This window comes from Rhipicephalus sanguineus, chromosome 1 (genome assembly GCF_013339695.2).
Source record: "Rhipicephalus sanguineus isolate Rsan-2018 chromosome 1, BIME_Rsan_1.4, whole genome shotgun sequence".
Lineage (NCBI taxonomy): Eukaryota > Metazoa > Arthropoda > Arachnida > Ixodida > Ixodidae > Rhipicephalus > Rhipicephalus sanguineus.
The window spans coordinates 210,634,541-210,649,956 of NC_051176.1; the positions used below are offsets into that span (position 1 = coordinate 210,634,541).

The window sequence follows — 15,416 nt, forward strand, 5'->3', positions numbered from 1 at the left end:
GCTGACAGTGACATTACGTGCTCTCAAGGTGTCATTAAAGTTTGTCGAGCTGACCGATGCTCTCTAAATATCTGAAGAGTAGTTGCATCGCTTGTCTCTGTTGCGTGGCGCGGGGTAAAGCGCCCAAGACACAGTCAATTGAGAAAGTTCTTTCGGTCAGCATATGCATGCAATGTTCACAGAGCGCACGCTCTTCGGCATACGCTCGGCACTCCAACAAAATATGCTCGACAGTTTCTATAGAGCCACAGTTATTACAGTACGGACTTTCGGTTTGACCGAAGCGGTGCCGTAGACTGTTTCCATAAGCACTGTTTAGTCGAAGACGATGGTACAGAGTTTCAAGGTGTCGAGGAATTCTGCATGGGAGTCTTGTTCTTAGATGTGGGTCGATAGAATAGAGGAAAGCATAATGATGTGTCGAAAGGTTCCAGAGCCTCTTGTTTTCTTCGGAAGCAAGTCTCTTAGCCAGCTGGGAAGCATCAGATTTAGTGAAATAGGTTCGCCTATAATTTCGGTTTTGAAGTCCTTTGCGTGCCGCTTCATCCGCTTTTTCGTTGGCCAGAATACCGCAATGAGCTGGTATCCACTGAAATGTGATAAAGTTGCCTGTGGTAACAGCCAAGTGGTGTAAGTACGCTATATCAAATGAAATCGGATGATGATTTGTTTTCTTTAAGAGGTTGAACAGTATCTGAAGAGCTGCCTTGGAGTCGGTGAGGACCACCCATCGGTTCGGCGTTTGACGTAGAATATAGAGGACAGCTTCTTTGATGCCATGAAGTTCTGCTGTCGTCGAGGATGTCCTCCTCTGTAGCCGATAAGATAGCATTTGTCTTGTGGAGGGGACATAGAGGCCATAGGATGACGTCTCCTGAGTGGTGGAGGCGTCAGTATAAATATGAGTGTGCTGGGTATAGTGCTCGGCTAAGTAGAGGAGAGTAGTCTGCAGCAGTGCGGTCTGTGAGATGCGTCTCTTTGCTCCGTTGATGCCTGGCACAAATGGTTTTATATCAAGAGGCGAAAGTGTCTAAGGAGGAAATCTCGGAGGCATTGTTTGCAGTGGCTGTCGAATAGCAGTAAGTTGCAGCTTTTGCACGGCTTGTCCGAATGCAGAATTGCTGTGGGTAAGATGTGCGCGGTACAGAACATTTTTCTTCCCTTGTATGAGATGTCGAAAATGAGTGCGCATGGTTTCTTGAGTAGCGATAACTTCTAGCGGAAGACATCCTGCTTCCGCTACAGTTCCCGAGGTTGATGAGCTCTTCGGAAGGCCTAGACAGATTCGCAGGCAATTGTTTCGTGCGGCTTCTAAAGTTCTCTTGTTTGCTGGTGATAATCGGTGAAGCACCGGTAGGCAATAGCGCAAGGTACCTTCAATGTACGCTTTCTCAAGTAGTACCATTGAGCGGCAATTGCACCCCCATCGTGTCCCCGCCATGAATTTGAAGAGTTGCGTTGCTGCAACTAGCCTCGCTCGAAGTTTCTTCACCTGAGGAGACCAGGAAAGATTTCTGTCGATGACTATTCCAAGAAATCGCTGAGACCGTACATAGGTCAGCGGCCGTCCACCGAGGAGGAGCGGATACTTGGTCATTTTCTTTCTCGCGAAAGCGATGGCTGTGCTCTTTTCTGGAGAAAAGTGTAGACCTCGGGGAGCCAAATACGTGGAGAGGTTCCGTAATGCTTTTTGAAGGCGTTGTTTGGTGATGTACCGCGAAGTTGAAGCGCTCCAGATACAGATATCATCGGCGTAAATCGTGATATGCACTCCTCGCGGCAATATCCTTGTTATATGTATCAGGGTGAGGTTGAAAAGTAGCGGACTGAGCACAGCACCCTGGGGTACGCCCTTCTCTACTGAGTAGAACTGTGTGGGACCGTTTGGAGTGCTCATATATATCTTCCTTTCTTTTAGGTAGCTCTCAATCCATTTGTACAACCTTCCTCCGAGGCCAAGGCTGTCCATGGCTGCAAGAATGGCATGGTGAAAGACTGAGTCAAAAGCTGCTTTGATGTCTAGGAAGACAGCTATCGGTATGCGTCCAGCAAAGAGGCCCTCTTCAAGTGAAGAGACGAGGGTGATGACATTGTCGATAGCTGCCCTCCCTTGGCGGAACCCGTTCATTTCTTGGGGAAATTTGTCGTGGCTTTCTAAGAACCATGTCACTCGTTTATGAATCATTCTCTCCATAAGCTTGCCAACACAACTCAGCAGGGCGACGGGCCGGAAAGAGACGTAGCTTGTTGGCTGTTTACCAGGTTTCAAAATGGGCACTATTTTCGCGAGTTTCCATTCTGCAGGGACCTCGCCAGACAGCCATGAAGAATTATAATATTCCAGAAGTCGTAGGCGGGAGGTGTGGGGTAGTTTTGCGATGGCTTCGTAGCTTATTTCGTCATGGCCGGGTGATGTGTGCCTGTTCGATTCACTGATAGCAGTGTTCAGTTCTTCAATTGTAAAAGGCAAGTCCAATGCTGGCACTGCCGCTCGTGAGTTATCAGGCTGATTGGCTGCGGAAGAGGTCCAAGGCATTGAAGTTGCTTCTGATAGCAGTGCGCAGTATCCTTCTGAGAGTTCTTTGAGGGATTTTCGTTCGTGGAAAGAGAGTGCGGCGAAAGGGTGAAGCTGTTGGAGTGGCGTGTGCATGCCTCTAAAGACCCTCCAGATTTTAGCTACCGGTTGACGAACATCCAGCGTGGAGCAAAAGTCACGCCATCTTTGCCAGCTACGTTTATCCAGGTAACGTCGGATATGACGCTGTGTCCGTCGGCAGGCTCGAAGGTCTTCAAGACACTTTGTGCGCAATACTTTCCTTTCAGCTCGCCTGCGAATGGCACACAGTTTTCCAAACTCCTCGTCGTTTGACGGAAATCTGTCATTCTTAGATGAAACTCGTGTGCATTCTCTTAGGCAATGAGCCATCGTAGAAAGTAATTCGTCGTCCTTGGTTGCAGCAGTGATTCCTTTGCTAGCGGCGTCTTTGTATGCATCCCAATCTGTAAATCTTGTAACTAGTTTCCTTGATGACGTCTTCGCACCCACAGCTGATATCATTATTGGGTAGTGGTCACTCCCACGTGTTTCCAAGTCGGTGCACCAGTGAAAATTACGGGCAACTGAGCTTGTTACGAAGGTCACGTCGATGCTGCTGGTAGACGTAGTTCCTCGTAGGTAGGTGATGCTGCCGTCATTTAGAGGTTCAATTGAATGCTTTGAAAGTAGTTCTGCGAGCTTGGCTCCTCGCGCACAAGTATGTGAGCTGCCCCAGATTTCATTGTGGGCATTGAAATCTCCACAAATGATGTGTGGAGAAGGTGTCCTTGAAATCAAGTTTTCAAGTCTTGAAGCGTCGAAAGGCCTGCCTGGCTCCAGGTATACTCCAATCAGGGTGTATTCTTGTTTACCTATTAATGTAATGGCGCACACATATTCATTGTCGCTGTGGGGTGGGATGTCGATCTCGGAGGCCGGAATATCTCTGCGGAAGCCTATTAGTAGCCTACTGATATTGTCAGGTCGTTTTGAGTGATGAAAATAATATCCGTTCATTCTGAAATGGGGTCCGACGCGTGATTCAGAGATGATGATGAAAGGGATTTGGTACGCTCGCACCAGTTGTCGGAAATCCGAAAGCTTCGAGCGAAGCCCGCGAGCGTTCCACTGTAATATGGTGCATGTGCGAAAGATTGTATGGATGGTCAGTTCAGGTGAAGATGTCGTTGGGGAAGCCATGATTAATACTGCGAGGGAGCGCGCCCCTGCGGAGCGTAAAACGTCGACACCAGCGGCTCCATTGTAAGGATTGCTTCCACCTCTGGGAGACTTCTTGACGAGGGATTTGCGCGGACAAGGGCTTTGATGGCTGCAAACAACATCGGTATCAGTATGCGTGTAACATCTTGGTCGGTGTTTCCGAGTTGCTGCCTCTCGCAGTTCACCTTGTCCTGTTGAAGCGACTGAGACTGTTGACGGCCGTAATTCTCGTCACACATGCGCCGATGTTACTAAAAAGAAACGTGGTAAATCCATGGGCTTGTCGCATTCATCGAAACCACCGCAACCGGTCTCACAAGACCCACCAAGCGGCTCTGCAAAAACTCGCACAAAGCCTATCCTGGCCTATCCTTCTCGCAAGCTTCGAGCTTACCTACGGTTCCGCCATCCAACACGTGGGACACACTGCGTCCACACATGACACGCAACGGAAATGCCACCAACTCCTTTTGAAGTCAGCTGTCGTAATCCTATTCATGGCACCCATCTCTTAAGCCCTTAACTCGCTTGGATGCGTGTCACTAACCTTTGGATAGCTAACTGCAGAATGCATATCGGCTAACAAAAAAAAAAAAAACAATAGAGCGCTAAAGAAAACAATGTTCAATACTAGCTGAACTAAACCGCAAGAGTCGCGAGCGCTACAAGGAAAATTAATTCCTAACTAAAATCAACAAACAAACAAAAAAAATCTTTCCGCAAATCCTGAGCCGAGATTCCATGAAAAGTTAACAGTTGTTGCTCAACAACTTTTCAGGCGCACTCGCGGTGGTCGCGCCCAAAAGGCTTTTCTCGTCAAGCGGGGCGTACGATACGCATGAAAGTTAATCACCCCCTCGTCGAACCTCACTACATTCCTCGAAGCGGACATGTCTTTGTCGCCTCCTGCCACCTCGCGAAGGTCACCGACCTCGGGGTGTCGCACCTGTTTCAACGTTCCGCGAAAAGGACAATGGGAAGCTCCTTTGCCCTCCGACCCCCTCTGCGAACCATGCGCTTCTCTTTTCTTTTTCTTTCGACGGCTCGGACGCATGCCGTAGAAACCTGTCAATGGTGACAATCGCACCTTTCTCGCCTTTTTGTGCCGACGTTTGAAGCACTTTCTCACACGCTGCATCTTCGCTGCATTTCTGCCTTTCGGACGCTTTCTCCTTTTTGCCCGCTTCTTGGTGCAAACTCTGGAGCCCTTCGTCCGCCTGCGATGCTCATCAGCATCAACCCGCACGTCAGCTGTATCGCGCTTACTGTCTCGATGATTGCGCATCAATCCATCCCCCGACCGATTCCGCGTACAATGTGCTGCGCTTTTCCTTTCCTTCTGGCCTCTCGGACGCATCAAAGCTGCAACCCTGTGGTCAACAAAACAAAGACCCTTACTCAAAAGCCTCTCTGAGTGACCCGAAGTCAAATAGAGACAATGCTTGGGTAGGTTTTGTGACACGGCAACCTCCGTTTCGAGCTGTCCGAAAGGTCCCTCACTCTCGACGCGGCTATCAACTTCAGGATTAGCAGCGTTTAACCCTTCCTGAATCGCGCTGTGCTTCATTTCAGCAGCGGACTTACGAGCTGTCGGACGCGTCAAAGCTGTCACCGTATGGTCACCAAAACAAAGGCCCTTTCTCAGAAGCATATCCGAGTCATTCGAAGAGGGATTATGCTTGGGCAGGTTTTGTGACCCGGCAGCCTCAGTAACGGGTAGTCCGAACGATCCCACAATCTCTACCTGGCTATCGACCTGTGGATCTTTAGCGCTCTCTGCTCCTTTAATGTCGCTGCTGTCCACCAAAGAGAGAACGTTCCTAGGCTTTCGGCAGGCGAACGAAAGATGACCAGGCTCTTGGCAACGGCGGCAGACGACCGGCTTTCTAGCCTCAAACGCCTTCTGCTTCTCTTTTGAGCTACTCGCTACGGCTGTGGTCTCGTCTGATTCCCTAGCTTTGCGCGTATGCCTAAAACGCTGTCGGAATGCTTTTGGTGACAAGCGACGATTGCTACACAGCGCCTCTTTGACCTTGTCATACGCTTCAGCGTCCTTTCTGCTGAGTCTAGTCATCACAGCGGCGGCTTCGCGCGGGAGAAGTGTTAGCAATTCTCGTGGTCAACTTTCGAGGGGGAACCCGGCATCCTCGCATGCCCGCTCAAAATTCACAAGAAAAAGTGCGATGTCCAAGCCGACTTCGAACGGCTGCAAAAGGTCTACCGCCTTTACCGACACCCTCCTACGTACTTCCGCGGCCCTTTTTTCGTTTTCCTCGGCCCACTTTTTGGTTCTCTCGGCCTCTTTTTGCCTTTTTTCTACTTCTTCCCAGCACTCCTCAATTTCGTCATCCTCCGCACCGCATTCCTGAATTGCCCTAATCAGTTGAGGCTCTCTCTCTTCTCTCCCAACCTTAATTCCCAGCTCTTCACACAGTGGTAAGAGGTCTGGTCTCTCTAGCTTCTTTACCAACTCCATGGTCCTCACGAGTGAGGACTTTCTACCCGCCGTGACGTTAGGTAGCGAACAAGCGAAGCCTAGACGTACGGTAAAACACTGCCAGTTTTAGAACATGAAAGCTAAAATGGTGAATAGCTGTGACGTATGGTAGCGGTACAACGAAGCCTATACGCACAGAAGATTACACAGAGATTTAGAAAACTTCAAAAGCTAAAACCTGGCAAAACTCAAAGAAAGTCAAGCACTCACCATATCGTTGAGGCCCGAGTCAAGCATGGGTCATCCCGTTGCTGCTAACCAGTTGATGTGTTCCAGTTGTCAGCAGCATCACACCGCTGCCATCCAGTTGATGTGATCGGGGTTCTGCCCAGAGGACCGGAGCCAGCCAGAGTCCCGGGGAGATGTCGAGGAGAGGAGCCCGGAGCTGTTAACAGTAACGTTTATTTACAGGTAGCGTGTTGCTACATGATGGGGTTAGCATCATGGAAGCTCTCGGAGCTCGTGAGAGCTTGAGAGAACTTGTGAGAGCTCGTCGGGAGCGCATCGGCGCTCGCATTTTATGTCCTGGTCTTCCCAGGGTTCCCTGTAGGAAAGAACAATAGAGGCCAGGACAGTCCAATGAAAATTTCCATCTTCACCTTCGCCCCCAAAAGGGAAAGGTGAAACGCCGCCTCCTTCCCAACCCACGAAAGGAGAAAGAGGCACGCCCAGTTCGTCCCATGGCGAGGGAAAAACACTGCCCACCGCGCACTACACGGCACAGCACGAAGACGTTGAGTCTTACGTGGAAGTCAATTTCGTAGTCTGTTGCAGTGATGGGGATGCGGCGCCAGGCAGGCCACGAATTGTGGAAACAGCGGCAACAAGGCGCCACGGGGAACGTGGGAAATGCATCCGCAGACGGTTCCCAGACGCTGGGTCCTTTGTCCGGGGCACCTTGACGACAAAGCAAGCCGCCTCGACGGCCAACAACTCTTCCTAATCTGTCAGTCGGTCAGGCGTGCCCAAAGGGTTTTACGAGGGGCGCAGACAACCTGAGAATATTAGACGAACGACCTTCGTGTTGTCGCCGCTCTTGGGGCATCTCTGGAACCGCTGACCCGGAAGAAATCAGGGTAGTCTTAGCCGCAACGTCTCATGCGTCAAAGCGGCGCCAAGCCAGGCAGGCCGATCATAACAGCAGAGCACCGGAGAGGCCGTGTTCTGCGAACACGGCTATGTTCTACTGTTGGCCCCTTTGTGCCATCTTAAGCAATAACATTTTTGTTTTGCTGCCGTAGATAGAGGTCGCGCACGTCTTCGTTTTAAATAATTTGCATTTATGCGAAAATTTATTGTGCCTATATTTATGATTTTGGAAGCGTAAGACGTTGTTTTGCCTGCCTTAAAAAAAACGAGCTTTTTTAATGCCTAAAAATCCGTCCTCTACTTATCACTGGTAGTCGCGCAAGCTCTGGAATAATGTAGACTAACGGCGTCCTGCGCGCAATCTTAACAAAGTGATCTATACTACAATCGTGAAGCTTCTCGAAAACTGCGACGCGGTCAGCGTCGAGCGTTGCTATCCGTTTTTGCTTGGCAAGTCCGAATAGATAAAAATAAAACAAGAAGCGGGCGTGGCAATGCCCCCCTCTGAAGAAGCATCGTCCCGATGCTTGTGACGGAACACAGAAGGGGGAAAAAACAAGACCATGCAAAAATAAACTGCAATAACAAAGGAAAAACTAGAGTCCCGAGGTTCGCTAACGCGCAAAAAACGGCTTAAGGCACACGACATGCACGACTTCAGGTCGTGCGCGGCGTCGCTGGGAGTTCGTAATGCCGTCCGGGATGACCTCGTAGTCAAGAGCGCCGAGACGTTGAAGCACCTTGTATGGCCCGAAGTATCGTCGGAGAAGCTTCTCGCTAAGTCCCCGTCGACGTATCGGCGTCCAGACCCACACGCGGTCATCGTGTTGGTACTCCATGTGGCGTCGTCGAAGGTTATAGTGACGGCTGTCGACCCTCTGCTGGTTCTTGATGCGTAGACAAGCAAGCTGTCGAGCTTATTCAGCGCGTTTCAGATAAGTGGCGACGTCGAGATTGTCTTCGTCGGTGGTAGCTGGCAGCATTGCGTCGAGCGTAGTTCCCGGGCTCCCTCCGTAGACCAACTTGCACGGCGATAGCTGCGTCGTTTCTTGTACTGCTGTGTTGTATGCGAAGGTCACGTACGGAAGGATGGCATCCCACGTCTTGTGCTCGACGTCGGCGTACATACATGGCCAGCATGTCGGCGATGGTCTTGTTTAGACGCTCGGTGAGGCCATTGGTATGTGGGTGGTAGGCGGTGGTCCGACGGTGACTTGTCTGGCTGTACCTCAAGATCGCCTGAGTTAGGTCAGCATAAAGGCCATACCTCTATCGGTGATAAGTACCTCTGGGGCGCCATGACAAAGGACGATGCTCTCCACGAAAAACTTGGCTACCTCGGCGGCACTGCCTTTGGGCAGGGCCCTTGTTTCGGCATAGCGCGTGAGGTAGTCAGTAGCTACGACGATCCATTTATTTCGGAAGTCGACGTTGGGAACGGCCCCAGTAGGTCCATCCCGATTTGCTGGAACGGTCGGCGAGGAGGTTCGATTGGCTGAAGAAAGCCTGATGGTCTTGTCGGCGGTGTCTTGCGTCGCTGACAGTCTCGGCATGTCCTTACGTAGCGAGCGACGTCGGCGGCAAAGTGCGGCCAATAGTACCTTTCCTGTATTCTTGCGAGCGTGCGGTAAACACCGGGGTGTCCGGCCGTCGAATCATCGTGTAGGGCCTGGAGGACTTCTGGTCGTAATGCTGAGGGCACCACGAGAAGGTAGTTGGCTCGAAGTGGCGAGAAGTTCTTCAGAAGAACGCCATCTCGCAAGAAAAACGACGCCCAGTCCTCACTTGAATACCTTCGGAACAACGGCGGTCCTGCCCTCGAGGTATTCCACAAGACCCCTGAGTTCTGGGTCCGCTTGCTGTCGTTCGGCAAAGTCGTCGGCATGTATGGTTCCCAAGAAACAGTCATCCTCCAGGTCGTCCTGCGGCGGTGGGTTGACGGGGGCGCGAGACAGGCAGTCGGCGTCGGAGTATTTTCTTCTGGACTTGTAAACGACGGTTATGTCGAATGCTTGAAGTCTTAGGCTCCACCGTGCGAGGCGACCTGAAGGGTCTTTCAAGGTAGCAAGCCAACACAAGGCGTGGTGGTCGCTCACAACTTTGAAGGGTCTGCCGTAGATGTAGGGACGAAACTTGGATGCAGCCCAGATGATGGCAAGGCACTCCTTTTCTGTTGTGAAATAGTTGGCTTCCGCCTTGGACAGCGACCGGCTAGCATAGCTGATAACCCTTTCCAGTCCGTCAGTCCTCTGCACGAGTACGGCGCCGAGTCCTACGCTGCTTGCGTCGGTGTAGATTTCCGTATCGGCGTATTCGTCGAAGTGCGCGAGTATTGGAGGCGTCTGCAGGCGTCGTTTAAGTTCTTGGAATGCCTCGACTTGCGCCGTTTCCCACTTGAATTCCACGTCGGTCTTCGTCAGGTGAATTACGGGCTCGGCGATCCGTGAAAATTCCTTTACGAAGTGTCTTTAAAGGGACACTAAAGAGAAACAATGAATTGGTTTAGATTGATAAAGTGTGCTCGGAGAACTCTTGTGCAGTTTATTTCACCATCATAGGTTTATTATTAAAGGAGAAAACCAAGTTCAAGGTTTCATTTTTAAATTTCGCGCCGAACTTTGTAATTCGTGACGTAAAAGAACTCAAAGAACATTTAACGTATTTTGGCGCCACTGGCTCGACGAAATTTCCACAAACTCGTTATGTCAAGTCTCTGGCCCCCTCAGAGGACAATGTACTTCGATTTAACCGATTAGGAACTACGTAGGCCCAAGCAGGCGCCGTCAAAAATATGTGACGTCACGGCAAATGGTGCGGGAATTCCAAGGTGGCGTCGCCACCTGTATTTTCTTTTTGCGCGTTTTCTCGCTTATTAAGCGTCTTCGCGCAGAAAGCGTGGTGTTTTTGGTATCGTGGAAGACTACTTTACTAATGCGAGAAAAATCGTTTTGCTCTTTAGTGTCCCTTTAATAGGCGCACACGCCGAGAAATCCGCGTACGGCCTTCTTGTCGGTGGGCGGCGGGAGGGCAGTGATGGCAGCTGTTTACCGCTAGTCTGGGCAAACACCATTCCTGCTGATCACGTGACCCAAAAGCAAGAGCTCCTCATACGCGAAGCGGCACTTCTCAGGCTTCAAGGTGAGCCCGGAGGTCTTGATCCTTGAAGTACAATGTCAAGGCGCCGGATGTGTTCGTCGAAGCTTGAGGCAAACACAACGACGTCGTCCAAGTACACGAGGCACGTCTGCCACTTCAAGCCAGCCAGCACTGTGTCCATAACACGTTGGAAAGTCGCAGGTGCCGAGAAAAGACCGAAGGGCATGACCTTGAACTCGAACAGGCCGTCCGGTGTTATAAAGGCAGTCTTTTCTCGGTCTCTCTCGTCGACTTCGATTTGCCAGTAGCCGGTCTTGAGGTCCATTGACGAAAAGTACTTCGCGTTGTGGAGTCGATCCAGGGCGTCGTCTATCCGTGGAAGAGAGAAACGTCCTTCTTCGTGATTTTGTTCAGGCAACGATAATCGACGCAGAAACGTAAGGTTCCATCCTTCTTCCTCACTAACACTACGGGAGGCGCCCACGGACTCTCGGACGGCTGGATGATGTCGTCGCGTAGCATTTCGTCGACTTGTTTCTTAACGGCCTCCCTTTCTCGCGTCGAACCCCGGTACTCTGACGGAGTGACTGTGACTCTGACGGAGGGACTCTGACGGAGTGGTCGAGCATTTTCTTCCGTTATGATACGGTGTTTAGCAAGGGGCGTTTGCCGGATCCGCGATGACGACGAGAAACAGTCCTTGTATTCCTTCAGAAGGCATCGGAGCTGTTGCTGTTGGCGAGCGGAAAGGCTTGGGTTTACGTTGAAGGATGGCTCAGGCATTGGGGTCGTCATTGTAGCTTCGTGAGAACCTGAAAAGGCAAACGCATCGCTGGCAACCAAGATTTCTTCGATGTACGCTATCGTCGTGCCCCTGCTCAGGTGTCTGTATTCTTGGCTGAAGTTCGTTACCATCACGCTTCCTTTTCCTTCATGCAGCCTATATGCCTCTGGCGAAGCAAATGTCACGGTCTAGCAGCAAACGCTGATCGCTCTCGATGACACCTTCGATATCTTCAGCCTTTACGGTGCCGACGGGAATGATGACGCTGGATCTAGGCGGAATGGTGACTTGATCCTCGAGCACGTTCAGGGCATGTTGTCATGGGTTCGTATCCGGCGGTGTCGTTTTCTCCGACGATAGAGTTACCGACTTGGTTCTTAGGTCGATGACGGTGCCGTGATGGTTTAAGAAGTCCATGCCAGGTATGGCATCCCTGGAGCAATGATGCAAGATTACGAAGCTCGCAGGAAATGTGAGATTATTGATGGTGACTTGCTGTGCAGACTCCAGACGGCGTTATTAGATGGCTTCCAGTAGAGTCACTGTATATGCTACCTTCAGGTAGCAGAGTAGCGCATAGGTCCGGCTAGCAACCACAGCTATGCGGTGAAGTCGCACTTCGTTTTTGCAGGTGACATGCCTACCGTGTCGCCGATTAACCTGTCTGGCGTGTCGAAGACCGGCGATAAACATTGGCTGTCGATGGCTAGTGTTAATTCAGTTCGCTGCAGCGGAGGCGTCGAGAAATAAAAAAAATTGGCCCAAGCGGCAGCTTCTCCGCAATGCATGGTTGCTAGCGGCGTTGGAAGACAGATGCGCAACTCTGCTACCTAAAGGTAGCATATACAGTAACTCTAGCCTCCAGCGGTCCGGATTTCGGGGCCCTCCCAAGCAGTTCTTTCCTCAACTTTGCGGCGAACGGCCCACTAATGACGGAATAGTCGGCTCCAGTATCGACGAGAGCGGTCACGTTGTGGCCGTCGATCAGAACGTCGAGGCCACTAGTTCGTCGCTTAGCGTTGCGGTTAGGTCGTGGCGTCGGATCACGGCTGCGTCGGTTTGTTCCGCTGCTTCCATGTCGCGTCGCCAGATCTTCTTCAGTGCGCGAGGTTTCGTCGTCAGGAGTCTGTCTGGTTCGCGTCGTGTTCAGAAGGTTTCGTCGCGGCGTCGACGTCGTCGGTGGAACATCTTCGGTAGTTCGTCGTACAACAACCGCACCTCCATCGGTTGCTGCCCTTAGTTTTTCGGATATGGGCTCACGGAACGGCTCCGGTTAGGGCCGCTGTACTGCTGTCGTCGCTGAGGGGACCGGTAGCGCCCAGGCGACGGCGAACGCGACGTACGTCGAGGTGCCCATTCTGTGGTGGCCAAGTAGTCGGCGATGTCGCGTGGCAGCTCACCACGCTGTGGAGGCGGTTCGTTGACGGCGAAGCCACGTAGGCCCATCTGGCGGTATTGGCAGCGGCTGAAGGTGTGGCCGGCTTCCCCGCAGTGATAGCACAGCGGTCGGTTGTCAGGGGCACGCCAAACGTCGGTCTTTCGGGGGGCGCAGCGTTGTCCTGTCGGCGGGCGTCGGTGGTGGTGGCGGGGGTGTCTGCCGGCGGAACTGCTGCGGCGGTGCGACGTCTTGACGTGGGCGCGGAAGGGGGGCGTTGCGTCGCGCTGCAGCAGCATAGCTTATGGCTTCCGTCTCGGGTTGCGGCGGTGCAGCAACTCCCAGTGAATGCTGAAGTTCCTCACGAACGACCTCGGCTATCGAATCCATCTGAGGTTGCGATCTGGGGAACATCTTCTGCAGCTCCTCGCGCACGACTGCTCTGATCGTCTCGCGCAGGTCGTTGGTTCCCAGCGCTTGAATATCCCCGTAGCTCGAAGTGGGCATGCGGCGATTATGTTGCCAAGTGAGGATTTCTAGCGCCTTTTCGATTGTGGCGGCCTCTGAAACGAATTCCGAGACCACCTTCGGCGGGTTGCGCACCAGTCCGGCGAAAAGTTCTTCCTTCACTCCCCTCATCAGGAAGCGAACCTTTTTTTCTTCGGACATGGCCGGGTCGGCATAGCGGAATAAGCGAGTCATTTCTTCGGTGTACAGCCCGATGGTCTCGTTCGGGAGCAGTACACGGGTCTCCCGAAGGGTTTCAGCACTTTCTTTCCGGATGACGCTCGTGAAGGTGTTCAGAAATCAGGTGCGGAAGTCCCATTATGTTAGCGTGGACTCTCGATTCTCGAACCAGGTCCTTACGCCATCTTCAAGGGCGAAGTAGACGTGGCGTACCTTCTAGTCGCAGTCCCAGTTGTTGAACGTGGAGACCCGGTCGTATGCCTCCAGCCAGCTTTCTGGATCCTCGCATGGTGATCCGCGGAATGTCGGCGGCTCCCTCGGTCGATGCATGACGACCGTTATAGGCGCCACAGCGGCTGTCATTGTCGCTGTTGTCTTCTTTGTTGTGATCCTGGTCTTGTCGGGCAGGAGTCCGTATTCTGGTTCAAGACCTTGCTGCCTCCGGCTGGCTCGCTGGTCAGGGTTGGTGTCGATGTTCCCTTGACGGCGTGGACTTGGCTCACGGCAGGAGGGGGGCGTTCGGTACATGGACCGGGAAGCACCTCCACCAGATGTCACGGGGTCGTGACGTCCACGAAGACAGCAGTCGGCGAGTTCAAGATGAAACTCTATTTGGCCGAACTTGTGGCCGGGAAATGAAAACCAAACTACAGAAATACACGCTGTACACTGATAGCGGCGAACAGGGCGTCGGCCGTCGATTAACTGCTCATGGCTGGTACGCGTCGTCTTTTATGCATCAAGTATCAAACTTTCCAGTCTTATGGTGGTCGCGCAAGCTCTGGAATAATCGAGACTAACGGCGTCCTACGCGCAATCTTAATAAAGTGATCTGCTACAATCGTGAAGCTTCTCGAAAACTGCGGCGCGGTCAGCGTCGAGCGTTGCTATCCGTTTTTTGCTTGTCAAGTCCGAATAGATAAAAATAAAACAAGAAGCGGGCGTGGCAATATGTACACATGCAAAACTGAAAATCTTAGGGGGGCTGACCCCCCCCCCCCCCACACACACACACCCTGGCTACGCCAGTGTCGCGATAGTACATTAAAGATTACGAGGGGGTCAGGACATCTGGACCGCCCCTCTGGATCCGCCCGTGTGAACATGTGTACATATGGCACTCCGTTATGTTCTGTGGGCTCTACGCACATCCGTGAGTATTACATGTACATCGCTTCCATCAAATGAACACATGCATTGCGACGTAACCGATAAGCCTCGCCGAACGAGCCCCATTCGTTCAGCGTCGACTCGACTTAGATCGAAGCAGGTGTCACCATTGTTAGTAGACTTCGTGACACCAAGGGGGAAAAAAACTACGAGGGGGCGGCATGTGACAATCTTGAAGCACAGGATTAAAAAAAATAGTGAAACAGGAGCATGCTGGGAATTCCATCACGAGCACTGAGCACAAGGAGGGAGCGACTTCGGAGGAGGTTGGCTTGTGGACGCTATGCGTGCTCCCTCCTAAGGGTTTTTCTTTTCCTCCATGCATCGTGCAGTACCTGCCTCGCGTACATTGCGTCAGAAGCTGCCTACGGGCATTCCGTTACCACTTTGAAGCTGAGTCCAATCAGGTGGCCATCGCTAGCAGTCACTTGCGCCGACAGGAACCCTCGCTTCACCTGGAGCAGCCGATGTGCCAGTCCCTTTAGCTTCGGCTCCGGCAGCTCGATGCGAGCCAGTCCAAGCCGGCGCTGCAGCTGCGGCGTCTGCGAGGACAACACTCGATCAGCGCATGTATTCGCAAAAGATAAAGAAAGGACTCGAAAGGGAACCTGATGCGGTGTGGTTAAGAGCGAGGAGGGAGGCAAACCAGATCAGTGTTGCTCCCATTACGCAGGGGGGGGGGGGAGTGTTAAAGGGTGAAAAGAAAGAAAGGATAGGGAGGGAGCGAGTCAGAGCGTGCACGTGAGGTTTCCCATCACTCCTGCAACCGCTCACGGCAGCCAATCAATTTCAGAAACTGTGTTGCATCATAGAGACGATTACAAGTATCCTCAGATAGCCCTACTCTATATCCTCAAGTGGACAGCCCTACCCTTAAGTTTCTGACCTCAGCTTCTATTGCGAGAACAATTATATGCACACTCCACACGCATTTTATAATTTCGTGTTTACCAGTTTGACT

General features: G+C 52.0%; 1 protein-coding gene across 1 annotated transcript in view; it reads right to left on the reverse strand.

Moving 5' to 3' along the window:
* The window catches only part of LOC119381388 (spidroin-1), a 49,895-nt gene extending 34,774 nt beyond the window's left edge, over nt 1–15,121 (reverse strand). The window contains exons 1-2 of the mRNA XM_049412413.1: nt 15,064–15,121; nt 14,839–15,011 (exon numbers count right to left, since the gene is read on the reverse strand). Of these exons, the coding sequence (XP_049268370.1) occupies nt 14,839–15,011; nt 15,064–15,121 (231 nt within the window). The remainder of the gene's footprint in view (nt 1–14,838; nt 15,012–15,063) is intronic.
* Nucleotides 15,122–15,416: the final 295 nt, after the last annotated feature.